Here is a 25890-nt window from a genome sequence, read left to right as displayed (position 1 = left end):
AAAACAGAGTCATAACTTTTTTACAATAGTTAAAATTTTGCTCTATTTTTGGATTAGTTTTTCATTAACTTTTTATTCATAAAAAAATATTCTGAAAATATGTGTCAAATCCGTCTAGTATTTATGTATTAAATGTATTATTTATATGTATTAAATAGTCTTCTCATTCTCAAATAAATTGTATTATTCAATGGAACGTCAAATTTAAAGTAAATTACTACAGAAGAATTGAGTTATTTAGTTTAAAAATTGTACACAATATTTCAAAGTTATGCAAGAGTTAGAAAATAATTTTTAAACAAATATGCTCGGGATTCCCGACTTTTTGACAAAAAATCTGAAATTCCCGACATTTTCCCGATTTTTGGCGGATTATTCTCGACTTTCCCGATTTCCCGACTTGAGTGGCCACCTTGCTACCCAGTCAACTCAATCGGAATATAATAAAATGGAATTAAATAAAACAGCAAGCTGAAAAAATGAAAATTAAGATTGTCCTTATAAAAAGCTACGGATTTCTTTCCTTTGGATTTCCTTTAGATTTCTTGAACAAAGTACTGGATATTAAGATAATAAATCAAATAAACTCAACGAAAACAACAAAACCATTTATTGCTCAAATTTACAGACAAAAATACCCCTTCAACCCTCCTCCGCGTGGCACTTCTTCATGTGCGGCTTCACCAAACATTTGTAGGCAAACCCTTGCCCGCAAATGGTGCAGCTGTACGGCTTTTCCTGCGTGTGAATGCGCCGGTGCACGTACAGTGCATTCGCCGACTTGAGCGCCTTGCCGCACACCCCGCACGGATAGTTCCGCTCGTCCGAGTGGACCGCCTGGTGCCGCTTGAGACTCTTTGACGATTTGAACTTTTTACCGCACGTGTCACACCCGGCCACGGGCTCTTCCGCGTGGGTTTCCATGTGTGCCTTCAGCGTTCCCTTCGAGGACAGCTGGACGCCACAGAGCGGACAGATGGGTTTGTCCTTGCCGCAAAGCGTGTTGTGCCGGTACAGTTCACCTTTTCCGTAAAAGTGCTTGCCGCAGCTTTCGTTTTTACATTTGTACGGTTTGATTCCTGGTTGGGGGGAAAGTAGCAATTGAATAGATTATAGTTTAGAGTTTTGGAAAGTTCTTACCGTTGTGCTTATTCATGTGCGCTTCAAGAGTTTGAGGATAGAGAAATTCCATCGAACAGATCTCGCAGGTGTGAAATTTACGTCTCTCAACACGTTCATTGCACCTTGAAGCATGGTTCTTCAATCCTCCTTCGGTGTCGAACCTTCTTGGGCAATTTTCGCACGAGTAGATTGTTTTCTCTTGTTGCTTTTTCAGGGATGCGCTGCTTTTTAATAATGATTTTTGATGAATTTAAAGAAATACATTCAATGAGTCAACTCACATGTCCACGTCTAACGCTTCCGGAGTATCGTTTGGATTTGACGAATCAACTCCCTTACAATTTTTTTCGTGTTTTCTTCGTTGACACTTTCCGTACATAGGTTTGTTACAGATTCCCTTGCGGCACAAGTATGGCTTGATTCCTAAAACAAAGGCGGTGAATGTTTCAAGATTTTTGTAAACCCATTTTAAGCCTTTACCCGAGTGCCTATTGAGGTGCTCTTCCAACCTGTAGGCCTGCGTAAAATTGGCCGAACAGACCGAGCACGTGTGCAGCTTCGCGGCGAGTGGCTTCTTTCTGGGCGGCTTTTTACAATACTCAAAGTGAATTGAGGCGCCAGCTTTAGTTTCAAATTTTCGCTTGCATTTTGCGCAGCTAAATCCGGTTATTTCCATTTTCTCCACGATTTCTGCGGTCTCGTTAAGCCGTTCCGGTGAATCTGGACAGCTTGCGTCCTCCACCCAATCCTGCTCATCTTCCAGCCCTGGCTTCTCCTCCGGCAACTCATTCGCGCCCAAATCCTGTCTGTTCCGCGCCTCAACCTCGGCCATTTCAATGCGTTCGACGTGTTCCTGAACCACCTTCCGCGTCCATTGCATTGTCTCCAGCTGATCCTTGGACAGCCAATCGTCTCCAACCCCGTCCAACCCAAACGAAAATCGCGCCCTCCAAGCAGCCGCCTTCAGGCACCCTTCCCGGAAGTCCACGAACGTTTCCAACATGGTCCAGCAGGACCGGCAAACGGGACACCGCTCAAGCTCAATATCCACGCCCAAAAGTAGCGCCAACTTGTCCCGGCCGCTCGCCACATCCAGACAGTTCCAGCTGGGTTCGGCGGTGAATTCGACCACCTGGTCGGAGGTGCACGGGCGCAGACAGAGGGAACAGAAGCGGGCAACTTCCGGGATGGGATCGGCTCCGGTTGGGTTGGTTGGTTCCGGGTTTGGTTCCTCAATTACGAGCAAGACTTCGCTCAAGGGTTGGCGCGTGACGGGTGGGACGAGCGGCAGGGGATCCTCCTCTTTGAGTACTTCCAGTAGTGGTCCCGTTAGGTTGTGAACGGTGGTGGATTCCGGAAGTGGGTCTGCGAGAAAAAATTGATAAATTTTTAGCAGTAAAATAAATTAAACCGGCTATTTTTAAAAGAAAAAGAATTTTAAATATGTTTTAATATTTCAGGAAATCAAACATTATTAAACTAGTTTTAGCGTGTAGCTGCCGTTAACTTGGAATTCGACAGTTAATGAATAACATTTTACACTTAAAAACCAATGACAACATTTACAAACCTTGACCAACCAAAAGCAAATCAGCCTTAATTTGGAGCTCTTTTTGCTTACTAATTCTTGCTTGCCACACTTTTCTACCTTGAATTTGGCGCTTTGTTTTGAAACCCATTTTGCAGTCACCGAAAATGTATTTTTGTAAAATTTTCGATCAAAATCGAACTCAAACCAAAGAGACTTCTTTTTCCAGATTTTAAAATTTCTACACATAACCAAGGGGTCTGCCAACGTTTTGTTTACATGTTTTAAACTAACCTTGAGTTGGCGCGGTCCTTGGCCAACCGGAAACAAACCGACTTTTGTTTGTTTTAACTTCGTTTTTAACGGCTCTTTTCTGCCAACATTTTATTGCAGCTAATTGTCGCTTGTTTTTGGGAGGCATATTGCACTTATTGAAAGTATATTTCAGAATTTCAATCTTTTTGTAAACAACCCATTCAAGAGTTTGCCATTTTCTATTAAATTTTTGTAAGCATGTACGAGGGGTCGATGAACATTTGTTTTCAATTGGTAATAAATAATAATACAAACCTTGAATTTGCGACAGCACTGACAGGGACAATTTCTGCTTAGCCAGTTTTATTTTAAGCGACCTACGTTGACCGGCAATTTTTCGCTTTGTTTGGAACGGCATTTTGGGGAATTAGTTTGTATTTCCCGTTTTCCCCCTAGAAGTTTAAATTGTTGTAACTTAAATACAAATTGCACCGAAATTTATGTTGCTTTGTCACAACTTGACTTGTTTGCGTTTGAATAAGGTTCATTACATTTGTTTAGCATTAAATGTTACTTGAGAGACCCCTCGTTATTATTTTCTGAACACTTATAATGAAAACTCTACAAATGGGCTTCTTTTCAATCATTATCGATCAGCATCTAATGTACAACAGAGAAAAGTGTAAAAACTAAGCAAAATTCTCTTCAAAACTCATTTCTGGCTTTGGCGAAATTTATCAGTGTCAAATTGACGCCAAAAACGAGCGTTCAAATGAGTCAATTTGGATAAGCGTGTAGACAAAATTCAAAATAAACGTTTGTTTACACTTTCAATGTACTTCGAGCGTTCCGTTTTTCGGAGTTTAAAGTACGTTAGCTTTTTGCACAGCAATGCCACGGTCAATCGGCTACAGGCCAAAGCGAAATAAGCAAGCGAAAGCTGCACGTGCGTATCACGCAAGACGGAAGCTTCAAAAGCAACTCGGTGGATGCGATCTTCCACCATCGCAAAGTGCAGGTTAGTTGAATTGTATTGCCATTCGCAAGTATTTTCAAAAAAAAAAATCGATGCCTCTGTGCTCTCTTGTACTAAGCTTGCTGGTTTTCCTGTCTAGTTAGCATATTTAATGCTCTGAAATGTTCAATGACAGCAAAAATTAGTCGCAGTTCAGATGAGTGCTACACGTTAACCAGAAGTTACAAATTATCCTTAATAAACTTTTACCCTCTTTTGTATTCGTGCGCAGGGCGAGGGAGGCAAGAGTCCCAGAGTCTGGGATCGACGGAATAACGCGCACGCACAAAGAAAAGAATCATTTAAGATCTAACAAATTAAAATGTGTATTTAACTACTGACGACCATACAGAGAATGAAAACATAAACAATTACAATACATGACGTTGGACAGATGACGTTTCTCCATCTACACGCGTACAGCATCACAAGTCAACAGCCTGGCAGTTGATTGTGAGCCCTGCGGCACGTGAAGCATAAAAGTGCATTAGGGTAGCTTCACGCATTATCGCTGTCTGCAACATCTCCCCGCTAAGACCGGAGGCAGGGATCGGGCCTAGCAAACAACTCTTGCATCTAAGAAGAGTGATGAGGTGATCGACCAGCTGCGGTGATGGGGACCATTTCTACCGGTGATGATGATCGGCGCTACGAAGCTGGCGTTGTCCAACTTCCAGCGAGTTCTTGGCCGCAGTCTGGGTCGATGCGAACACGGGTATGAATCTTCAAGCTATTTCAATATGGCGACTTGTATCAGAAGAAAGTGAGGCATTTTTGCTAGTTCTCACTGTTCTGTGTTCTGCGTGCACGTCTGCAAATATCGACCACACACATACTAACACAAAGCGCCACCAAGAGGCAAAAGGTAGTTACGAATATTTTTGGCACTTTTGTTGAAAAATATGCGATTTTGCAAAAACAAATAACAAATCCAACTTTTATGTGTAGTTCGACTATCAAACTTATAATTCGTTGCTGATTTGTCAGGATTTTTTTTTTTAATAAAATTTTTTTTTGCAGCATTCCTTTTGGGCGGACATTTTTGTTGTCACCTTTTGGTTCCTTGGATAGCCATGGATAATTTCACAGTGTAATAAACAGGGCAGCTACCACCACGCGGCGCCACCGTTTTGATTGAGAAAATGATACAGGTTTTTCAGACGAGTTTCAATCCCGTGATGCGAAGGAGTTGTTCTTGGTGCGCTGCTTGTTCCAATGGCGACGAGAACTTGGAAAACAGCATAGATGAGTTGATCGTTGCAGAACAGGTTGGCGTGCTTCGGGACGCTGGCTGGGGAACAGTTGAAGTTCCGCAGATGGTGGCTGCTCACAGGCTTGTGCAGCTGACTTGAGACGTGAGGCAGTTCGATGGTTAAGCTTCCGGTGTTGATGACGTCATTGCAACCGTTCGTGGATGACGATGAAGTTCCGGAAGTTGTTGATGGTGATGCTAGCCCTGGGATGTCGGCATCCGGCCAGGGATCTTCGCATGCTTCGGTGACGTCGGATGTTGCGTCCGCTTCCACTTGATTAGCCACGTTGGTGTTGATGGAAGGAAGCTCCCGACGATCGTGCACCGTGTCCTCATCATCTTTTGTGTACACCTTCCTCCCCTTCTGCATTGGAAGCGCCTCCGTGCTGTGGTGCTTCGCGTCGAGCTGATCGACTGGGTGAACCGCGTTCACAGGGGAAGTGCTTGATTCGATGATGGCGTGCTGCTGAGCGAGAAGATGTTGACATTCTGCTTGCAGTCTGGCGTGATTTTCTGCAAAGTGGTCGTTGTAGTGGGCTTCCCATTCTGCCGAAAATCCAGCGATCGACGACATCAAACGGCAGTTTTCGTTTGTCTGCTGCAGCACTTGCAGAGCTGATGACAAACATTGCAGCATTACTGGGAGCGAATGTTGGCAGGGAGGAGGAGGAACGAACGGCGACGGCGGCCGTCTCGGAACAGCCGGGTTCTGATGGAGCTGGTCAGTCGGAGTTCCAAGTGCGTTGCGTGAGCACGGGAACCACTGAATGTCGGCATCAGGCTTGGCGAAACTGTTCTTCTCCATGGTGATCTTCCTCCCGCGCGTGGGTACCGGAAGTGTGAGGTTAGAACTGATTGAACGCTCACAAACCAGCCAAATCGAGGAAATCCTCGTCGCCACTTTTGTGTTCGTGCGCAGGGCGAGGGAGGCACGAGTCCCAGCGTCTGGGATCGACGGAATAACGCGCACGCACAAAGAAAAGAATCATTTAAGATCTAACAAATTAAAATGTGTATTTAACTACTGACGACCATACAGAGAATGAAAACATAAACAATTACAATACATGACGTTGGACAGATGACGTTTCTCCATCTACACGCTTACAGCATCACAAGTCAACAGCCTGGCAGTTGATTGTGAGCCCTGCGGCACGTGAAGCATAAAAGTGCATTAGGGTAGCTTCACGCATTATCGCTGTCTGCAACACCCTCGATCAAAAAAAACTGTTTGAATGTAGATTTTAATAACAATTTACTTTATTTCAACATTCAACAATTTCCGTCGAGTACGAGTCAACCCTCTCCCGAGTGGCACCTCTTTATGTGCGGCTTAAACAAGCACTTGTACGTGAATCCCTGCCCGCAGATGTGGCAAGAGTGGGGCTTTTCCTGGGTGTGAATGCGCATGTGAACCCGCAGCGCTGCCGTCGATTTCAGCGACTTTTTACACACACTGCAGGGAAAGTCCCGATCGGTGTGGATCAAGCGGTGCTTTTTGCAGGTGGATCTGAAATCGAAACTCGCTTTTATGATCTGTTGGCAATTCAGTCGAGAAAAACTAACTTAGCTTTGAACAGCTTGCCGCAGATATCACACGGGTGGGTCGCCTCTCCGTGGGTTTCCATGTGGGCCTTCAACGTGTCTGGTGTGGCTGACTGAATGCCACATTCCGGACAGATTGGCTTCTCCTTGCCACATCTTCCTTCGTGACGAATCTGTTCCTTGACGCTGTAGAAATGGCGATTGCAATTTCCCCTTCGACACTTGTACGGTTTGATACCTGGAAATTGAATTTAAATTAAATTTAGGAAAACCAAACAAGTTGATTCTAACCTTTATGCTTGTTGAGGTGATCTTGCAGCTCTTTTGGCGCGTTAAAATCGGCAGAACAGATCGGACACGTGTGTCGTTTCTTTAGCTTTATTCGATCTGACTGCTTGCAGTAATGCAAATGAATAATCATATTATTTTTGCCTTCAAACTTTTGCTGACAGTTTGGACACGAATGGACTTGAATTTCCCCAATTTCTTCAACCATTTCAACGCTTTGATCAACAATTTTGGATTTTCCATCGTCCGTTGAATCCAGACCATCTTGAAACGAATCCTCATCCGGTCCAACAATCTGCTCCAACTCAAACCGCGCCTTAATTTCCGCCTGCTCAATCCTCTCCACGTGGTCCACAATTGTCATCCTCGTTTTCGCCACAACGTCCACCCCAGCCCTCTTGAGCCAACCTTCCCTGGACGTTCCCTTGGTCTCGATCCCAACGGTGAACCGCTCACGCCATTCTGCGGCCTTCCAGCAGCACGTCCGAAAGTCGGCCAACAGTTCCGTGAGGGCCCAACAGGATCGGCAAAGGGCGCTTTGTTCGGTGAGGTCGATTTGTAGGCCCAGAACACTGGTAAGCTGCTCCTGGACATGAACCACGTCCAGGCAGTTCCACGTCTGCTGGGACGAGAATTGGACAAATTTGGCCGGAGGATAAATTCGCAGGCAGAGGCAGCAGAATGCGTTTTCCTGAGTTGGGTGCGGCTTGGCGGGTACTCCCGGGAGAAGTAACTCGTGGAAAATCTCGATTGATTCCGTTTTGATGACTTGCTGATCTTCCGGTGGAGTGTCCTGAAGGGTGTTTGCTTCGGTTCTACATTCTTGAAAAGCTTGAAAAGATAAAAATAATAAAAAAAATCTTATTGATTATTAAAATAAGGCTTGAAAAAATAAGGCCAGCGAAAAATATAATTTAAATCAAAAATTACAAACTCCTCGTCACAGTGTACTCATGCAAACAAAGATCGAACTGTCACTGTCCCGTGTCCTGCAGTGTCCCTGTGAAATATGTTAGCTGTCATCGCGCGGTAGCACTTTAAAAACCAGTTAACCAGTTGAGCAATTCTCTACGAAATCGGTCTTTTTTTAGAATTTTAATTTTTGTATTTTTTAATCCGACTGAAACTTTTTTGGTGCCTTCGGTATGCCCAAAGAAGCCATTTTGCATCATTAGTTTGTCCATATAATTTTCCATACAAATTTGGCAGCTGTCCATACAAAAATGATGTATGTAAATTCAAAAATCTGTATCTTTTGAAAGCAATTTTTTGATCGATTTGGTGTCTTCGGCAAAGTTGTAGGTATGGATACGGACTACACTGGAAAAAAATAATACACGGTAAAAAAATTGGTGATTTTTTTATTTAACTTTTTATGACTTAAACTTGACTTGCAAAAAAACACTATTTTTAATTTTTTTTTATTTTTTGATATGTTTTAAAGGTCATAAAATGCCAACTTTTCAGGAAATTTTCAGGTTGTGCAATAAATCATTGACCGAGTTATGATTTTTTTAATAAATACTGATTTTAAAAAAAAATCGAAATATTGGTCGCAAAAATTTTTCAACTTCATTTTTTGATGTTAAATCAAATTTGAAATCAAAAAGTACTTTAGTGAAATTTTCATAAAGTGCACCGCTTTCAAGTTAAATCCATATTTAGGTGACTTTTTTGTAAATAGTCGCAGTTTTTAATTTTTTTAAATTAGTGCACATGTTTGCACACTTTTGAAAAAAAATTGAAAAGCTGAGAAAAATCTCTGTATTTTGCTTCTTCGGACTTTGTTGATACGACCTTTAGTTGCTGAGATATTGCAATGCAAAGGGTTAAAAACAGGAAAATTAATGTTTTTTAAGTCTCACCTAAACAACCCACCATTTTTCAATGTCGATATCTCAGCAACTAATGGTCCGATTTTCAATGTTAATATATGAAACATTTGTGAAATTTTCCGATCTTTTCGAAAACAATATTTTCAAAATTTTCAAATCAAGACTAACATTTCAAAAGGGCCAAACATTCAATATTACGCCTTTTTGAAATGTTAGTCTTGGTTTTATAATTTTGAAAATATTGTTTTCGAAAAGATCGGAAAATTTCACAAATGTTTCATATATTAACATTGAAAATCGGACTATTAGTTGCTGAGATATCGACATTGAAAAATGGTGGGTTGTTTAGGTGAGACTTTAAAAAACTTTAATTTTCCTGTTTTTAACCCTTTGCATTGCAATATCTCAGCAACTAAAGGTCGTATCAACAAAGTCCGAAGAAGCAAAATATAGAAAATTTTCTCAGCTTTTCAAAAATATTTTTTCCAAAAGTGTGCAAACATGTGCACTAATTTAAAAAAAATGAAAAACTGCGACTATTTTCAAAAAAGTCACCTAAATATGGATTTAACTTGAAAACGGTGCACTTTATGAAAATTTCACTAAAGTACTTTTTGATTGAAAATTTGATTTTACATCGAAAAATGAAGTTGAAAAATTTTTGCGACCAATATTTCGATTTTTTGAAAAAATCAGTATTGATTCAAAAATTCATAACTCGCTCAAAGATTTTTTGCACAACCTGGAAATTTCTGAAAAGTTGGCATTTTATGTCCTCTAAAACATATCAAAAAATAAAAAATAAAAATAGTGTTTTTTTGCAAATCAAGTTTTAGTGATAAAAGTTCAATAAAAAATCACCAAATTTTTTTTTACCGTGTATAATTTGTTTCCAGTGTAGTCCGTATCCATACCTACAACTTTGCCGAAGACACCAAATCGATCAAAAAATTCCTTCAAAAGATACAGATTTTTGAATTTTCATACATCATTTTTGTATGGACAGCTGCCAAATTTGTATGGAAAATTATATGGACAAACTAATGATGCAAAATGGCTTCTTTGGGCATACCAAAAGCACCAAAAAAGTTTCAGTCGGATTAAAAAATACAAAAAAAATCGAATTACCGAAATCCTATAGAACTGCTCAGTTGTTAGAAATAAAATGCAAATCTGATTCAAATTGCAAACAAACCAACTTCTGTGGCACTCAGAGTTGTCAATGGACTGTGTTAAGTCAAGAAGGTATTAGACTATGTCAAACAAACAAGTCAGAGCTCCTCGCGAAGATGGAGCTTTGGGTCCCGCCGTGTTATTTTTTTTTTTGCTCATGTATTTATGTTTTGTATTATATGTTTACAAAAAGAAGTAGGTTTTTGGTGCCACTGCTTTGGTGGTTTTTCCTGCCTTAAAAAAAGTAAAAATAAATTCAATTCAATTCAAAATGTATATGCAAGCTGACGTTTCTACACACAAATGTTGGCAAACAAACAACACAGACAAACTGTCAAAATGTGCGAGTTTGTTTGTTTGCCATATGGTACGTTCGTTTGAAGAGCCGGTGTGGCACTGAGTGCCGCACTCGTCGGTGCCAGTTTTGGTTCAATCGAACGTCATTTTTCAGTGTGCGTGGAACTCGCATGAAACTGAAAAAATATCGAGTGCGGCACTAGAGTTTCAGTTCCAAGATGGCGGCGAAACTCGTGTGGAACAAGCGCGAGTTTCTTCAAAGAAACACTTTGACAGCTCTGAGTGCGACACTCAGTGTGGAACTAGCCATCAAACGAACGTACCAATAGTCTACTACCTCCTTTGGAGGTCGATTTTGATGTCTCAAGTGTAACTATTTTTAATGTTTAAAAATTCTAGCCAAAATCCAATAATAACATGAATTAAACATCGAGGGGTCTATCAACGGTGATATCATACTGTCAAACATTTTGGACACGATACAATATAAATATTGGGCACTTAAGGGTTAGTTAACTTAACACAAACCTTCCGGGAAACCCTGCTCTGCACTTTGAACTGGTTCTTCCACTTTTTCCACTTGAACGACCTGTTGCTGGGCTTGTCTTATTTTTATCCATCGTTTCATCTGCCCCAGTTGGCGTTTAGTCTTGAACCGTGGCATCTCTTGGAGTTAACTTAATTTCACTTCAAATTTTTCACGTTTATAAAACTTCTTCAACAAAAATCGGACGATTGTTTTGAACTCGGGATACACATAAACATCAATATCGAGGGGTCCACCAACACTGGAAACATGCTGCCAAAATTGTAATCGATCAAACTTTTGTTGAAAGCCTTTCTGGACTCCTCGGTTATGTTTACTTCTTGATGAACTTTAAAATTGGTGTTAGAATTTATTATCAATTTTTATCAAATTTGTTGGTGCAGACCGTGCAGACATTACAAAATGCCTTTCAAAAGGTCCAAGCAAAAGGCTGCATTGCTAAGATGGCAAAAAGCAAGAATGGCAAAACAGAAAACTCTAATAAATAATCCAATTTTTTTGGGCCCGTTACCCCCGGAGGTAACGCAAGGTTTGTGATTTCAAGTGACAGTTGTTAATTTCCCGATTAATGGAATTCACACGTTCAAATATAATTACTGATTTTTATTTATAAAATGGGATTGAGAAATTATTAACTTGTTATTTTCATATTAAATTTCACTGCCAGGCATCACAGTTCCGGAATCATGTCCAGAATCCATCGCCACCTACAACCTCACGGAACCACTGCTGGAAATATTCAAAGAGGAGCCCCAGCTGGAAATTTTTGAGGAAGAACCCATCCTGGACTTCTCGATTGACGTGCTCGAACCCCTAAACGAAGTCATACTCGAACCAAAGCTGGAAGCTTCCATTCCTCACGACACCGATCCCTTTCTGGAAGTGGGCCTCTTTTGCTCCCTCTGTCTACGACCGTGCACTTCTAACCAAGTGGTCGATTTCTCCGCCAAACCCAGTGGACGGGACAAGTTGGCGCTACTTTTGGGCGTGGAAATTGAGCGGCAGAGTGTCATTTGCCGGTCCTGTTGGACCATGGTGGAAACGTTTGTGGACTTCCGGGAGGGATGTCTGAAGGCGGCTGTTTGGAGGTCGCGATTTGCGTTTGGATTGGAAGGGATTGGGGATGATTGGCTGTCCAAGGAGAACTTGGAGGTGATGGCGAGGACACGGAAGGTGGTTCAGGGTCATGTGGAACGCATTGAAATGGCAGAGGTTGAGGCGCGAAACAGGCAGAATTCGGGTGCGAATGAGTTGCCGGAGGAGAAGCCAACGCTGGAAAATGAAAAGTATTGGTTTGAGGACGCGAGCTATCCAGATTCACCGGAGGGACCGCCTAAGAAAGAGTACGTTGAATTGTCCAGCAATTTTAGTCAATTTTAACATAATTCTTCTTCAGTTCAACCAGCGAGACCAATGAGTGGCAACTTGCTGTGAAACTGCACACGTGTTCCGTCTGTTCGGCCAATTTCACGAACTCGTACCATTTGCGAGAACATCGTAACAAACATCTGGGTAGGATTATTCAATAAAAAAAACAGTAAACAATGCTAGATTAGTTAAATAAATTTATTTTAGGCATCAAACCCTACGAGTGCCGTAAGGGAAATTGCAACAAACGCTTCCATGTTTACAATCAACGAGCTAAACACGAAAGAAAATGCAAGGGAAAAAAGTCGTTGAATGCAAGTGTTGATCGGGAATCATCAGCTGCCGTGGAAATAATACTGAAAGTTTACCCGTGCAGTAAATGCCCGAGGAAATTCGACACCAAAGCCGGGTTCGTGACGCATAACCAAAAGTGCAAAGGACCTGTTGAGAGCCCTCCGCTTAGCCGCTGCTCAATCTGCTCGATGGAGTTTCGCTTTCCCAACAAACTTGAAGCGCACATGAACAAGCACAATGGTAAGATATTTCCAATCTTCAAACATTATTCAATTTATATGTAATTGTTACTTTCTCCCCAGGAATCAAACCGTTCAAATGCCGCAATGAAAGCTGCGACAAGCATTTCTACGGAAAAGTTGAACTAAAGCGACATGCGGAGTTTTGTGGCAAGGACAAACCGATTTGTCCGCTGTGCGGACTCCAGCTGTCCTCGAGGGGAGGGCTGTACGCGCACTTGAAAATCCACGCCGAAGAGCCCGTCGCCGAGTGCGACACGTGCGGGAAAAAGTTCAAGTCTAAAAAGAGCCTCACGCGGCACCAGCTGGTCCATTCGGACGAGCGGAACTATCCGTGCGGCGAATGCGGGAAGGCGCTCAAGTCGGCGAATGCACTGACCGTGCATCTGCGGATTCACACGAAGGAGAAGCCGTTTGGTTGTGTCATTTGCGGGCAGGCTTTCGCGTACAAATGTTTGGTGAAGCCGCACATGAAGAAGTGCCACGCGGGAGAGGATTGATAGGAGTGCTGGCTTCGATTTGTTGAAATAAATTTGCACTAATTGTTATCTCAAATGCGGTTGTTTTGATTGGTTTGTCTTTTAGTCAATGTTGCTTAAAATCTATTTTATGCAAAACAGTGGACTTTTCGTTTGATCAAATATTTTTAGCCGTGCATTCAATGTTGATTTTTTGAGGGGTCCAACAGCTGTCAAATAAAATCGGTAATCGCTTCGGAAGGAATCACAAAAAGAACCAAAATTTGCAGAAATGTCACAACAAACACACTTACCCGGACTCCCTCAAATTTGACGTCAATCAAGTAATATTTTCTGAAGTGGAGCCACGCAAATTTGAGATGGAGCACACGAACTCAATTTTATAGTGGCAAAAACCAAGTCATGAAGCAAAAACTAGTTCAGTTCTGCGGAATTCATCTCAAAATTGTAAAACTCTTTAAGGAACTTTTAGGACGATTTCGTTTACAAAAGAAAATACAGCTGAAAAACTAAATATGCGAATGATTTTTTATTTCACCAAAACCACTTCCGCGTGGCACTTCTGCATGTGCCGCTCAACGAGACTCTTGAGCGTGAATCCCTGGCCGCACACGGCGCAACTGAACGGCTTCACCTCCATGTGAATCCGCCGGTGCACGCTCAGCGAAGCTGCCGTCTTGAGCATCTTGCCGCACTCGTCGCACGGATAGTTCCACTCGTTCAGGTGGACCGTCTGGTGGTTTTTGAGCGATTTCTTAGTCTTGAACTTTTTGCCGCACGTTTCGCACTCGGCCACTGGAGCCACTGGAGCTTCGGTGGCACTTGCGTGGGTTTTCATGTGCGCATGCAGTGTTGCCTTCGAGGAAAGCTGAAGTCCGCAGAGAGGACACACTGGTTTGATCTTGCCACACCTCTCGGTGTGTTTGTATAGGTGCAGTTTGCCGTAAAAGTCCATTCCGCAGCTTTCATTTTTGCACTTGTACGGTTTGATATCTGCGGGGGGAAAATTCACAGTTCGGTTAGATTGAAGTTAAGGGGTTTTTGGAAAGCTCTTACCATTGTGCTTGTTCATGTGTGCATCAAGATGGTTAGCACTACCGAATTCAACCGAACAGATTGAGCAGGTGTGAATCCGAGGGCTCTTTGCAGGTTTCATGCAGTTTAGGCGGTGAGTCACCAATCCCCCTTTGGTGTCGAATTTCCTTGGGCATTTACTGCACGAGAAGATTTTTGGTTGGTTTTCCTCAGGAGCGCTACGTTCAATAAATAAAAATTGTTTAAATAATTTAAATGGCAAACTACGGCGCTGTACGAGTAATGGTAAGAAATTTAAATTTATATGGGAAAAATCAGATTCTATCAAAAATCTCAGAAACTATGCAAGGGAGGCGGGTAAAAATGCTAGTGGTGGCGTCTACTCACATGTCCACAGTTGAGCTTTCCTGGGATTCTTGGTCAACACTTGGATCCAGCAAGGAGTTCCCCTTACACTTTTGTTCATGTTTTAATCGTCCTTGGAGTCCATGAAAGCTTTGGGTGCAATTTTCCTTACGGCACTCAAACGGTTTAATTCCTAAAAGAACGTTTATCAATATTTCAAGAATTCAACCAGAAATGTTTTCTTACCCTCGTGCTTATTGAGGTGTTCTAGCAGCCTGGACAATACCGTAAAATTGGCCGAACAGATGGAACACTTGTGCAGTTGGGGATCGTTTGGCTTCTTGTTGGACGATTTCTTACAACGATCAAAGTGAATCCTCATACCTGATTGCGTTTCAAACTTCCGCTGGCATTTTTCGCAGCTGTACGTTGTAATCACCGGCTTTTCCAAGGTTAATTGGCTCTCCTTGGGGATTCTGTGAAGTATTTTTTCAAATAAAATTTCCAACAAGATAAGCTAAACCCAAACCATTTAGCGTACTCAACCATGGGCGGCGATTCCTTCACCGAATCCTGTTCATCTTCCAGCATTGGCTTCTGCTCCATCATTTCATCCATGTCCAAGCCCTGTCTGTTCCGCGCCTCAATCTCAGCCAATTTAATACGCTCCACATGTTCCTGAACCACCTTCCTTGTCCTCGCCATCCCCTCAAAGTTCTCCTTGGACAGCCAATCGTCGTCCCCAACCCAGTCCAACCCAACATTGAACCGCTCCCTCCACGCGAACGCCCTCAAACACCCCTCCCGGAAGTCGGCCATCATTTCCACCATGATACAGCAGGACCGACAAACGGGACACCGCTCAAGCTCAATGTCCACGCCCAAAAGTAGCGCCAACTTGTCCCGGCCGCTCGGCACATCCAGACAGTTCCAGCTGGGGTTGGCGGAGAATTCGACCACCTGACCGGAAGTGCCCGGCCGCAGGCAGAGGGCACAGAAGTGGGCCACTTCCGGGGTGGGATCGGCTGGTTCCGTTTTCGGTACGAGTAAGACTTCGTACAGGGCGGTTGGGTTGTCATGAGGGGGTTCTTCCCTTAGAACCTCCAGTTCGGGCTCCTCTTTGAATACTTCCAGCAGCGGTTCGGTGGGTTCCGGAATGATGGGGTCTTTCCGCTGCTGTGATTGTTGCCATTTTAGCTTGGCTGCCATTTGATTGTTTATTTGTGACGAGAGCCGGTTAGTTTACAACTTTTTATCAATTTGTCCTTAAATCAAGTCCTGAATAGCCAACACAAGTCAAGTAATTACGGGAAACGACAATATGGTTAAAAAGGTTTGGCCGATGCACACTCTTTTATTTTCACGATTTTCACCGGGAATTTTTTGGATTTTCGTTAATCCGAGACAAAATTTGTTTTGATGTTTTTTTTTATAATCGAGGGGTCCAGTAACGCTGTGGTAACACTCTGCTTTTTCGTAAATAATTACAACTTTGACAGAAACTTACCAACGTCGGTGGACCCCTTGGATTTGTTTATGTTTAGTAAAATCCGTTTAACGACTCAACACAAAACATTCATCCCAGCATTCATCGAAGTTTTAAAATACTTTACACGCAAAATATTAATCTTCTCATTGAAAAGTGCCGGCGACAAAATTGGGCGAAATGTTCACCGCCCGGAGATCGCGAGTTGGCGCGAGCGAATGAACACCGCGAAAAAAGATTCGGGAGTGCAATGGGGTTAAATGATCATTTCGTCATTCGGTTTAATTAAACAATAATTATTTTTTCGTAAATATCGCTACTTTGATGCGATGTAATTCATTTTTACAGTAAATTAGGCATTGTTACATCAAATTTGACCTTTCAAACGCACTAGAATGGCCAAATTTTAAAACATCAATGTTTGCCAATTTGACCGTTTTACCCCCAATTCCCCTTGTAGAACAAAAGAAAAGTTCATCCGCGGTCTGTCAGCAGCGCGCTGTTTTGTTTGCTGGATCAACATTTGGAAATGTCGAACGTTGAAGGAAATCGCTCAAAAAATGGAAATTAATCGATTTCAAATGTTATGGCCGCAAATGAAAGGTAAGGGTGGCTAATTTTTGATTCCGATCTGTAAAACTAGTTCTGGCGAGGGTTCTGGGCACTGCGGCAATCGATTTTACCGGCGGGTTGCTTCCGGTTGCATTTGATTTGAGGAGAAGGTTTTTCAATCCACCAGGGGCTTGTTCGGGGGCAACAGTTTCGGTAATCCGGAACTTTCGGTAAGTTTCATATTTGCAGTGTTTAGCATGAAAAACAAACTTAGACCAATCTTTCAAGTGTGCGCTCTTTTTGAGGAGGGGGCGCATCCGAAGAAGAGCGCAACTCGGGGGAGCGTTATTTCGGGGTTTGAGCGCAAATCGAAGGAGCGTTATTGCGGGGTTTTGGCGTAAAATGGGATTTTCTTTTTTAATTTTATTTACAATTAAACGAAACATTTATATAAGGGGTCATCCACAAAACACTGATAATGGGCCATCCTCAAATCTGGGTGTCCAAGAACTCCCGGATGTCATGGCCTAGAAAGCTACCTGATCAACGGAGGTCTCGACGGAGGTCTTTATGGGTGAATTAACCATCGGTATACACTCAAACCCCGATGGTTGGTCACTTTTTCGTTGGACACTTTTTTAGTTTGTACCCCGTTGGTTGGTCAAAGTCAAACTAAAAAGTGACGAACTGTCACTTTTTACACGGCGCTCACGCACACTATCAAAACACACGTTTGGTAGTGTGCGTGAACTCCGTGTAAAAGGGGTGTCAAACTAAAAAGTGACCCCGTTCGTCTGACAACAGTTTGTGTCAAACCATCGGGGTTTGAGTGTAGCTTCAGTGAGCAACGATGGAGACACTGGGGTACGTTGGATTGTTATAAGTCTTCTAAGAACCATGTTGGATTATTATGGGTCCTCCAGGAACTCCCGGGAGTTATGACCTGATGATCCAAGGCTGTATATCATAGGTACTCACGATCTTGCTTTGTATTAGTGTGAGTGCATGACTCCGTGCCACTAAAATTAAAACAATAACAAACGAACAATGAACCGTGCCAGGAAAAGCAAAACATAAACAATGTCAGTGGCAGTGGAGTGAGAGAGTCAGATATAACGATTTTGACAACCGCACTACTACACACTCGCGAGTACCTAAGGTAGAAAGCCATGCTGATGATCTACCTAATCAACGGGGGTCTATATGCACCCAAAGTTAAAGAACGAGGGGAAAGTCCTCCCGAAAATAAACGTGAGGAAAGTACTATTTTGCGTGAGTAAAGACCTCTCGCGAGTTCATTCGTTCATTGACGAGTTCATCCAATTGAGTGGCTTATATGGACAAATGACCACCACTTAGTCACCGAACCATGGTGGCCTATACGGCAAAGGCACGGTTCAATAAGCCGAAGGTCTTGGGTTCGAATCTCGGTACCGGTACTTTTTTTTGATAGATGAACTTTTTTGGAAAATGAACCCATGAGTAAAGTACTCACGGCAATTTCGGGATTTATCCTCTCCGTCCGCATACAGTAGCATTTTACTACCGAATCGTGCTCTTTATCCTCTCGTATGCCGATGCCCAGTTCTGGGTGTGGGTGTATTAACCATTGTAACTATAATCTTTTTTAGACTAAAAAAAGTTTTTAATTCAATCCTGGTCATAACTTAAAACTTTGCCAATGGTTGGTATTCAGAAAATCTTATCTCAAGATACAGATTTGCGAAAACATTCACAGCACTTGTGTATAGACAGACACCATTTTGTATGAAGAATATGAGGCAATAGTGCACAATAACTATTTTGGTCATAAAAAAACATCAATGGACAAGGTTTCATACAAATCTGAAAATGCAATCAAAAGTCGATTTGCAATAACGAAAGGAATTAAATACTTTGTTGAATCCAAATTAGCGCCTCATTTCTCTGTTTGTTTGTTGTTGTGCAGGTTTGGTTTCAAATATTTCGTTTGATATGTTTGTTTCAATTGGGCCCAAAGGTGAAGCTTACATTTGTGATATTATTGTTCACAACGATAAAGCTTATTTTTCTGAGTACAATGACACTTTGTACGACCGAGAAGGATTTAAAATCGATTTTAAAATCACAGCTCGTTCTAAGTGGACCTTAGTTGATTCATCAAAAAAATGTTGTCCTGTCCTATTTTTTGCATTTAAATGAAAAAAAATGATCAAAAATGGGTTTTAATCTTTTTTTTACCGTTGAACATAACAATTGACTCAGGGCTTTAGGACCCTATTGTCTATATGGGTGAATTGATCATCGGTGTGGCTTCAGGTAGCTTCAGTGAACAACGATAGATACTCTGGGGTACGTTGTTATCGATCATCCAAGAATTCTAGGAAGTGATGACCTGATGATCTACCTGATCAACGCGAAACTATATGGGTATATCAACCATCGGTATCGCTTCAAGAAGCTTCAGTGGACCATGATAGACACTTTGCACCATGCTTGATTGTTATGGGTTTCCCAGGAACTCTCGGAAGTCAGGTAAATCATCAGGTCATAACTCCCGGGAGTTCCTGGAGGACCCATAATAATCCAACATGGCGAAGAGTATCCATCGTGGTTCACTAAAGCTATCTGAAGCTATACCGATGGTTAATTCACCCATATAGACCTCCGTTGATCAGGAAGCTTTCTAGGCCATGACATCCGGGAGTTCTTGGACACCCAGATTTGAGGATGGCCCATTATCAGTGTTTTGTGGATGACCCCTTATATAAATGTTTCGTTTAATTGTAAATAAAATTAAAAAAGAAAATCCCATTTTACGCCAAAACCCCGCAATAACGCTCCTTCGATTTGCGCTCAAACCCCGAAATAACGCTCCCCCGAGTTGCGCTCTTCTTCGGATGCGCCCCCTCCTCAAAAAGAGCGCACACTTGAAAGATTGGTCTAAGTTTGTTTTTCATGCTAAACACTGCCAATATGAAACTTACCGAAAGTTCCGGATAACCGAAACTGTTGCCCCCGAACAAGCCCCTGGTGGATTGAAAAACCTTCTCCTCAAATCAAATGCAACCGGAAGCAACCCGCCGGTAAAATCGATTGCCGCAGGGCCCAGAACCCTCGCCAGAACTAGTTTTACAGATCGGAATCAAAAATTAGCCACCCTTACCTTTCATTTGCGGCCATAACATTTGAAATCGATTAATTTCCATTTTTTGAGCGATTTCCTTCAACGTTCGACATTTCCAAATGTTGATCCAGCAAACAAAACAGCGCGCTGCTGACAGACCGCGGATGAACTTTTCTTTTGTTCTACAAGGGGAATTGGGGGTAAAACGGTCAAATTGGCAAACATTGATGTTTTAAAATTTGGCCATTCTAGTGCGTTTGAAAGGTCAAATTTGATGTAACAATGCCTAATTTACTGTAAAAATGAATTACATCGCATCAAAGTAGCGATATTTACGAAAAAATAATTATTGTTTAATTAAACCGAATGACGAAATGATCATTTAACCCCACTGCACTCCCGAATCTTTTTTCGCGGTGTTCATTCGCTCGCGCCAACTCGCGATCTCCGGGCGGTGAACATTTCGCCCAATTTTGTCGCCGGCACTTTTCAATGAGAAGATTAATATATTTAAATTATTCGAACATAAATTTCATCAAAATAAACTGAAAATATGGGATTTAAGAAAAAAGCCCGACTAGCGCAGATTGATCGATGGAAGAAAATTAAACAGGCTCAGCTACAGGATATTGAAAAGATTAAAAAGGAAGAACCGGAACAGGTTCCAGAGCAATGCTTGTACGAAGGTTAGTTTCTAGTTTTCAATTAATATGATTTCTTAACACGTTTTCAAAGCTTTCCAGCAATGCAACTTCGAACCAGACGCCACCAAAGACCCAGCACCGGAGCTGCAACAGGTGATCAAAACGGAATCAATCGAAATATTCCACGAACTACTTCCCCCGGAAGAACTACCCGCTGAAACACCCGAAACCCCATTCTGCTGCCTCTGCCTCCGAATCTATCATCCGGCCAAGTTTGTCCAGTTCTCGCCCCAGCAGTCGTGGAACTGCCTGGACGTTTTCCAAGTCCAGGAGCAGCTGACTAGTGTGCTGGGCCTTCAAATCGACCTTAGCGAACAAGACGCCCTTTGCCGATCCTGCTGGGCCCTCACGGAACTGTTGGCCAACTTTCGGACGTGCTGCAGGAAGGCCGCAGAATGGCGCGAGCGGTTCAGCACGGGGATTGTGCCGAAGGAAACGTCCAGGGAAGGTTGGCTCAAGAGGACTGCGGTGGACGTTGTGGCGAAAACGAGGATGATTATTGTGGACCACGTGGAGAGGATTGAGCAGGCAGAAATTGAGGCGCGGAATGAGGCCGAGCAGATTGTTGGACCGGATGAGGATTCGTTTCAAGATGGTCTGGAAAGCGTGGTTGATCAATTGGATGCAACGGAAGATAACAAATCCAATATGGTTGAACAAAGCGTTGAAATGGTCGAAGAAATTCGGGAAATCGAAGTCCATTCATGTCCAAACTGCGAGCAAAAGTTTGAAGGCAAAAATGGTATGATTATTCACTTGCATTACTGTCAAAAATCCGCTCCAAATAAGTCCAAAAAACGGTTCACGTGTTCGACCTGCTTTGCTGATTTCAACTATCAAAAAAACTTACAAGATCACCTCAACAAGCATAAAGGTAGGAAATAACTTGTGTTAATTTATCCTCAATTGCATTTAAATTCGATTTTCAGGTATCAAACCGTACAAGTGCCGCAGGGAAAATTGCAATCACCATTCCTACACCGTTAAGGAGCGGATCCATCACGAAAAAATATGTGGCAAAGATAAGCCAATCTGTCCGGAGTGTGGCCTTCAGTTGGCCTCACCGGACACCTTGAAAGCCCACATGGGAACCCACCGAGCGGCGAACAATCCCTGTGATATCTGCGGCAAGCTGTTCAAGTCAAAGTTAGCTTTTCGTCGCCCATTTTAAATCAGTATAAATTAATGTTGCTTTTTATTCCAGAATAACACTCAAAAAGCACCGCTTGATCCACGCCGAAGATCGTGTTTATTTCCCCTGCAGTGTGTGTAAAAAGTCGCTGAAATCGACGGCAGCACTGCGGGTTCACATGCGCATTCACACGCAGGAAAAGCCCCACGCTTGCCACATCTGCGGCCAGGGATTCGCGTACAAGTGCTTGGTTAAGCCGCACATCAAGAGGTGCCACTAGAAAATGATTTGGTTGATTGATGCTTGTTATTTATGTGTTAAAATAAACTGAATTGCCTGGCGAATTTCGGCAACAAACATAATTTTGTACGATATTTTTAAACATTGCTAAGATATTGCTAACTTCTGATCAACGTGTAATTGATTGAAGTGCTCACTTTTGACTTTATTCTCATCGTCAAAATGGACTTCCGCACTAGCTTCCACATCAGTTACTCATTTTTGATTTATTCCAAGTCAGTTAAGAGGCAGTATTTGTAGATTCTGCTCGGTTTGTTCTAGAGGTCGTATCGAGGTGCTCCGATTTGGATGAAACTTTCAGCGTTTGTTTGTCTATACATGAGATGAACTCATGCCAAATATGAGCCCTCTACGACAAAGGGAAGTGGGGTAAAACGGGCATTGAAGTTTGAGGTCCAAAACACATGAAAAATCTTAAAATTGCTCGCATTTCCGTAAAACTTCATCAATTCCAACTCTCTTAGATGCATTCGAATGGTCTTTCGAAGCCCTTCAAAATGTGCTATAGACATCCAGGATTGGTTAAACTTTTTCTCATAGCTTTTGCAAATTACTGTTAAAAATTGATTTTTTTTAAAACCTTATATCTTTTTGCAACAGCCTCCAACACCCATACTCCCATAGGTCAAAAGATAGGTAATTTCATGGACTATAAGCTTACGGTATTAACTTTTTGGCCAATCGCAATTTTTCTCATAGTTTTACGATTTTTCTAGAACAAACATTTTACAACGTTAGTTTTTGCCCTGTAGGCCAAGAAGACGGCACTTTTTGGTCTCAATTTTGTCATATTCGCAATCCTCGGTCAATTTCACGTAAGTTAGAAGTATTGGAGTTGTAATTTAGATTTAAAAAATAATTAAATAAAACATTTTTGAAAAAAGAAATAGATCTTCTTTACCCTATGATCAAAACGTCAAATGCTGTATCAAGTAGGCGAAAACTTGTATTACCCCTAATCCGACAAAATTCTAAATAATATTTTAATTAATTCTAAATGGCATTTTTTCCAACCAAATTCAAAATTCCAATACCTCAATCTAATGTAAAATTTTCTGAGGATTCTGAATATGACAAAATTGAGACCAAAAAGTGCCGCTATGGCGGCCTACAGGGTAAAAACTAACGTTGTAAAATGTTTGTTCTAGAAAAATCGTAAAACTATGAGAAAAACTGCGATTGGCCAAAAAGTTAATACCGTAGGCTTATAGTCCATGAAATTCCCTAACTTTTGACCTAAGGGAGTATGGGTGTTGGAGGCTGTTGCCAAAAGTTATTAAGGTTTTAAAAAAATCCATTTTTAACAGTAATTTGCAAAAGCTATGAGAAAAAGTTAAACCAATCCTGGATGTCTATAGCACATTTTGAAGGGCTTCAAAAGACCTTTCGAATGCATCTAAGAGAGTTGGAATTGATGAAGTTTTACGGACATGCGAGCAATTTTAAGATTTTTCAAGTGTTTTGGACCTCAAACTTCAATGCCCGTTTTACCCCACTTCCCTTTGTCGTAGAGGGCTCATATTTGGCATGTGTTCATCTCATGTATAGACAAACAAACCCTGAAAGTTTCACTGAAATCGGAGCACCTCGATACGACCTGTTTCACATCGGTGAAAAACTCGCTCTTAAAGTCACCCAAAAAAGCACGTTCAAAATAACTCAGTTTTCGTCAAAACCGAACGAACTCAGAAATTAATAAAGGGGACATCTGTCAGATTTGAGTGAATTTCACTCAGATCTGTGTGGAGTTTTCGTAGAATTCTGAGTGAAAATCACCCAAATCTAACAGATGCCCCATTTATTCATTTCTGAGTAGGTTCGGTTTTGACGAAAACGTGCGTGCAAGTCACCACAGAAACATTCCGGGTCAAAATTACGCTGAAACGAGCTGGTTACGGGTGAGCGTGTAGACAATGAACGAAAACAAAAAAGTTTGTTGACATTCGTGCGTTTCGTTTGTCGGATCTAAGAAACATTTGATTTTGTATAATGGGGCGGTCAATTGCCAAATCCCGGAAGCGGAACAAGGCGACAAAAGCCGCGAGAGCAGCTTACGCAAGAAGAATACTACAGAAGAAACAGGCCGGCGATCGTTTTCCATTTCAACGTCATGCCGGTGAGTTAAATTGTGGTGTCGTTATATATTGTTTCTATTTTGACGTTTGACAGTTGTCATTTTTGCGCCACTGTAACGCGACCTACATGCTAAAACCAGTTTATACAATTTTATATTGCGTTGATTTTTTTTGTGAAAAGTTATTTATTGAACTGAAAACAAACTAAATAGTTCTGGTGAAATAATATATTTATATCCATAACAGGACCAACCCTTCCGGAAACCGCCACCGTCCACATCCTTACGGAACCGCTGCTGGAAATATTCAAAGAGGAACCCCAGTTGGAAGTAGTAGAATCCTTGCCGGAAATGTGCACCAATCCTACCGGATCCGATTCCATCCCGAAGGTGCCCCTCTTTTGTGCCCTCTGTTTACGCCCGTGCACTTCCGACCAGTTGGTCGAATTCTCCACTGAACCCAGTGGACGGGAAAAGTTGGCGCTACTCTCGGGCGTGGATATTGAGCTTGAGCAGTGTGCCATTTGTCGCTCCTGCTGGAATATGGTGGAAACGTTTGCGGACTTCCGGGAGGGTTGTCTGAAGGCGTCCGCGTGGAGGGAGCGATTTCCGTTTGGGTTGGACGGAGCTGGGGACGATTGGTTGTCCAAGGAGAACTTGGAGGTGATGACGAGGACGAGGAGCGTGGTTCAGGAGCACGTGGCACGCATTGAAAATGCTCGAAACAGGCATGAGTTGATTTCCGAGGAGATACCGGAGGAAAAGCCAATGCTGGCAGATAATCAGCATTCGGAAGAGGATGTTAACTATCTGCTTTTATCGGAGGAATCACCCAACGATAAGTACGTTAATTTTACTGGCTGTTGAAAAATAATAAACAAACTTTCAGCTCCTCTACAAGGACCGCACAAATTCTGGATCAAACAGGAAATACATCATTCAGCTGTGAAAAGTGCCAGCGAATGTTTGAAACCAAATTGGGCGTAGCGCTCCACTTGCGCCGTTGTACAAAATCGTCCAAAACGAAGCAGAAACTCTACACGTGCTCCATCTGTTCGGTGAATTTCTCGAAATCGTACAGGTTACGAGAACACCGGAATAAACACATGGGTTGGAACACGTTTCAAAGTTGGTTAGTTCTTATATGATCGATTAACGTTGTTTTTAGGCATCAAACCATACGAGTGCCGTAGTAAAAACTGCAACAAACGCTTCCATGCAACCCATGAACGATGCAATCACGAAAGAAAGTGCGAAGGAATAAAGTCGTTAGGTTTAGGTAACCATACCATCAAGTGCGATGAACCTGGTAAGGCTGCACAATTTGTTCGCAAACTTCTAACTTTGTTCTAAATTCCCCCCTCAGGTATAAAACCGTTCAAATGCAAAAATGAAGGCTGCGCCAGGCACTTTTACGGCAATTCCGAACTGCAGCGACACGCCGCGAATTGCAGTAAGCGGGACAAACCCGTTTGCCCCCTCTGCGGGATTCAGCTGGCCTCAACGAAAACACTCAAGGCTCACATGAAAATCCACGAAAAGCGAAACTACACGTGCAACGATTGCGACAAGGCGTTCAGTTCGGCGCACTTGTTGAACGTGCACCGGCAGCAGATTCACACGCAGGAAAAGGGGTTTATTTCGTTTATTTGTGCCTTTTGCGGGCAAGAATTCGAGTACAGTTTGCTCGTTCAGCACATGGAAAAGTTTCACGCCGGGCAGGATTGATGGGATGGTTGTTTCGATGAATGTGGGAATACATTTACTTTACTCATGGTTTGTCCATATTTCTCCGCGTCTGCATAGAATTTGAAGCTTTTTTAAATACTTTTACGGAGAAAAATCAAGATTTCATAGAATCTGTAAAAGTTGGATTTTCATAGGTTTTGATGCAAACAGAAGTTCATTCTGTTGCGCGA

At 42.3% G+C, this 25890-nt stretch overlaps 5 protein-coding genes across 7 annotated transcripts; 2 read left to right on the top strand and 3 right to left on the bottom strand.

The window, feature by feature from the left end:
- Nucleotides 1-598: 598 nt before the first annotated feature.
- Nucleotides 599-3443, bottom strand: LOC120422157 (zinc finger protein 660-like). Of its 3 annotated transcripts, none has more exons than XM_052707454.1 (5): nt 3221-3443; nt 1603-2487; nt 1404-1545; nt 1141-1343; nt 599-1079 (listed from the first exon to the last, which is right to left on the bottom strand). In XM_052707454.1, the coding sequence occupies exons 1-5, from the start codon at nt 3321-3323 to the stop codon at nt 643-645; spliced, it is 1770 nt and encodes a 589-aa protein (XP_052563414.1). In that variant the 5' UTR covers nt 3324-3443; the 3' UTR covers nt 599-642. The 3 variants fall into 3 exon arrangements, with proteins under 3 accessions (XP_052563414.1, XP_052563412.1, XP_052563413.1); XM_052707452.1 differs by lacking the exon at nt 3221-3443 and adding an exon at nt 2945-3170; XM_052707453.1 differs by lacking the exon at nt 3221-3443 and adding an exon at nt 2693-2897.
- Nucleotides 3444-6410: 2967 nt separating this feature from the next.
- On the bottom strand, nt 6411-10974 carry LOC128092682 (zinc finger protein 771-like). Its single transcript, XM_052707023.1, has 4 exons — nt 10839-10974; nt 7009-7836; nt 6739-6955; nt 6411-6682 (listed from the first exon to the last, which is right to left on the bottom strand). Exons 1-4 carry the CDS (start codon nt 10972-10974, stop codon nt 6469-6471), a joined length of 1395 nt encoding a protein of 464 aa, XP_052562983.1. The 3' UTR covers nt 6411-6468.
- Nucleotides 10975-11316: 342 nt separating this feature from the next.
- LOC120422156 (uncharacterized) lies at nt 11317-25825 on the top strand. Its single transcript, XM_052707022.1, has 13 exons — nt 11317-11386; nt 11525-12200; nt 12254-12369; nt 12433-12759; nt 12822-13253; nt 20497-21207; nt 21395-21611; nt 21670-21867; nt 23892-24013; nt 24219-24813; nt 24861-25081; nt 25140-25280; nt 25338-25825. The coding sequence occupies exons 1-13, from the start codon at nt 11317-11319 to the stop codon at nt 25697-25699; spliced, it is 4188 nt and encodes a 1395-aa protein (XP_052562982.1). The 3' UTR covers nt 25700-25825.
- On the bottom strand, nt 13744-16059 carry LOC120422176 (zinc finger protein 235-like). Its single transcript, XM_039585551.2, has 5 exons — nt 15159-16059; nt 14864-15093; nt 14660-14810; nt 14294-14490; nt 13744-14230 (listed from the first exon to the last, which is right to left on the bottom strand). The coding sequence occupies exons 1-5, from the start codon at nt 15824-15826 to the stop codon at nt 13767-13769; spliced, it is 1710 nt and encodes a 569-aa protein (XP_039441485.2). The 5' UTR covers nt 15827-16059; the 3' UTR covers nt 13744-13766.
- LOC120422174 (zinc finger protein 394-like) lies at nt 20271-21974 on the top strand. The gene is made up of 4 exons (XM_039585550.2): nt 20271-20447; nt 20497-21339; nt 21395-21611; nt 21670-21974. Exons 1-4 carry the CDS (start codon nt 20315-20317, stop codon nt 21875-21877), a joined length of 1401 nt encoding a protein of 466 aa, XP_039441484.1. The 5' UTR covers nt 20271-20314; the 3' UTR covers nt 21878-21974.
- Nucleotides 25826-25890: the final 65 nt, after the last annotated feature.

The sequence above is a fragment of the Culex pipiens genome, chromosome 2 (assembly GCF_016801865.2).
Source record: "Culex pipiens pallens isolate TS chromosome 2, TS_CPP_V2, whole genome shotgun sequence".
Lineage (NCBI taxonomy): Eukaryota > Metazoa > Arthropoda > Insecta > Diptera > Culicidae > Culex > Culex pipiens.
The sequence above is the reverse complement of the archived record's forward strand: the minus strand, read 5'-3'. Positions and strand labels throughout refer to the sequence as shown.

Coding starts and splice junctions, on each gene's coding strand:
- LOC120422157 (XM_052707452.1), bottom strand. CDS start 3,071: ATGCCTCCCAAAAACAAGCGACAATTAGCTGCAATAAAATGTTGGCAG. Junction 1,344..1,403: donor GAAGCGTTAGACGTGGACAT/GTGAGTTGACTC, acceptor ATTAAAAAGCAG/CGCATCCCTGAAAAAGCAAC. Junction 1,080..1,140: donor GCACATGAATAAGCACAACG/GTAAGAACTTTC, acceptor CCCCCCAACCAG/GAATCAAACCGTACAAATGT.
- LOC128092682 (XM_052707023.1), bottom strand. CDS start 10,974: ATGCCACGGTTCAAGACTAAACGCCAACTGGGGCAGATGAAACGATGG. Junction 6,956..7,008: donor TCACCTCAACAAGCATAAAG/GTTAGAATCAAC, acceptor TTCAATTTCCAG/GTATCAAACCGTACAAGTGT. Junction 6,683..6,738: donor GGCAAGCTGTTCAAAGCTAA/GTTAGTTTTTCT, acceptor TTTCGATTTCAG/ATCCACCTGCAAAAAGCACC.
- LOC120422156 (XM_052707022.1), top strand. CDS start 11,317: ATGGCAAAACAGAAAACTCTAATAAATAATCCAATTTTTTTGGGCCCG. Junction 12,370..12,432: donor ACATCGTAACAAACATCTGG/GTAGGATTATTC, acceptor AATTTATTTTAG/GCATCAAACCCTACGAGTGC. Junction 21,868..23,891: donor GTTAAGCCGCACATCAAGAG/GTGCCACTAGAA, acceptor TTGTATAATGGG/GCGGTCAATTGCCAAATCCC.
- LOC120422176 (XM_039585551.2), bottom strand. CDS start 15,826: ATGGCAGCCAAGCTAAAATGGCAACAATCACAGCAGCGGAAAGACCCC. Junction 14,491..14,659: donor GAAAGCTCAACTGTGGACAT/GTGAGTAGACGC, acceptor TATTGAACGTAG/CGCTCCTGAGGAAAACCAAC. Junction 14,231..14,293: donor ACACATGAACAAGCACAATG/GTAAGAGCTTTC, acceptor TTCCCCCCGCAG/ATATCAAACCGTACAAGTGC.
- LOC120422174 (XM_039585550.2), top strand. CDS start 20,315: ATGGGATTTAAGAAAAAAGCCCGACTAGCGCAGATTGATCGATGGAAG. Junction 20,448..20,496: donor AGAGCAATGCTTGTACGAAG/GTTAGTTTCTAG, acceptor ACGTTTTCAAAG/CTTTCCAGCAATGCAACTTC. Junction 21,612..21,669: donor GGCAAGCTGTTCAAGTCAAA/GTTAGCTTTTCG, acceptor TTTTTATTCCAG/AATAACACTCAAAAAGCACC.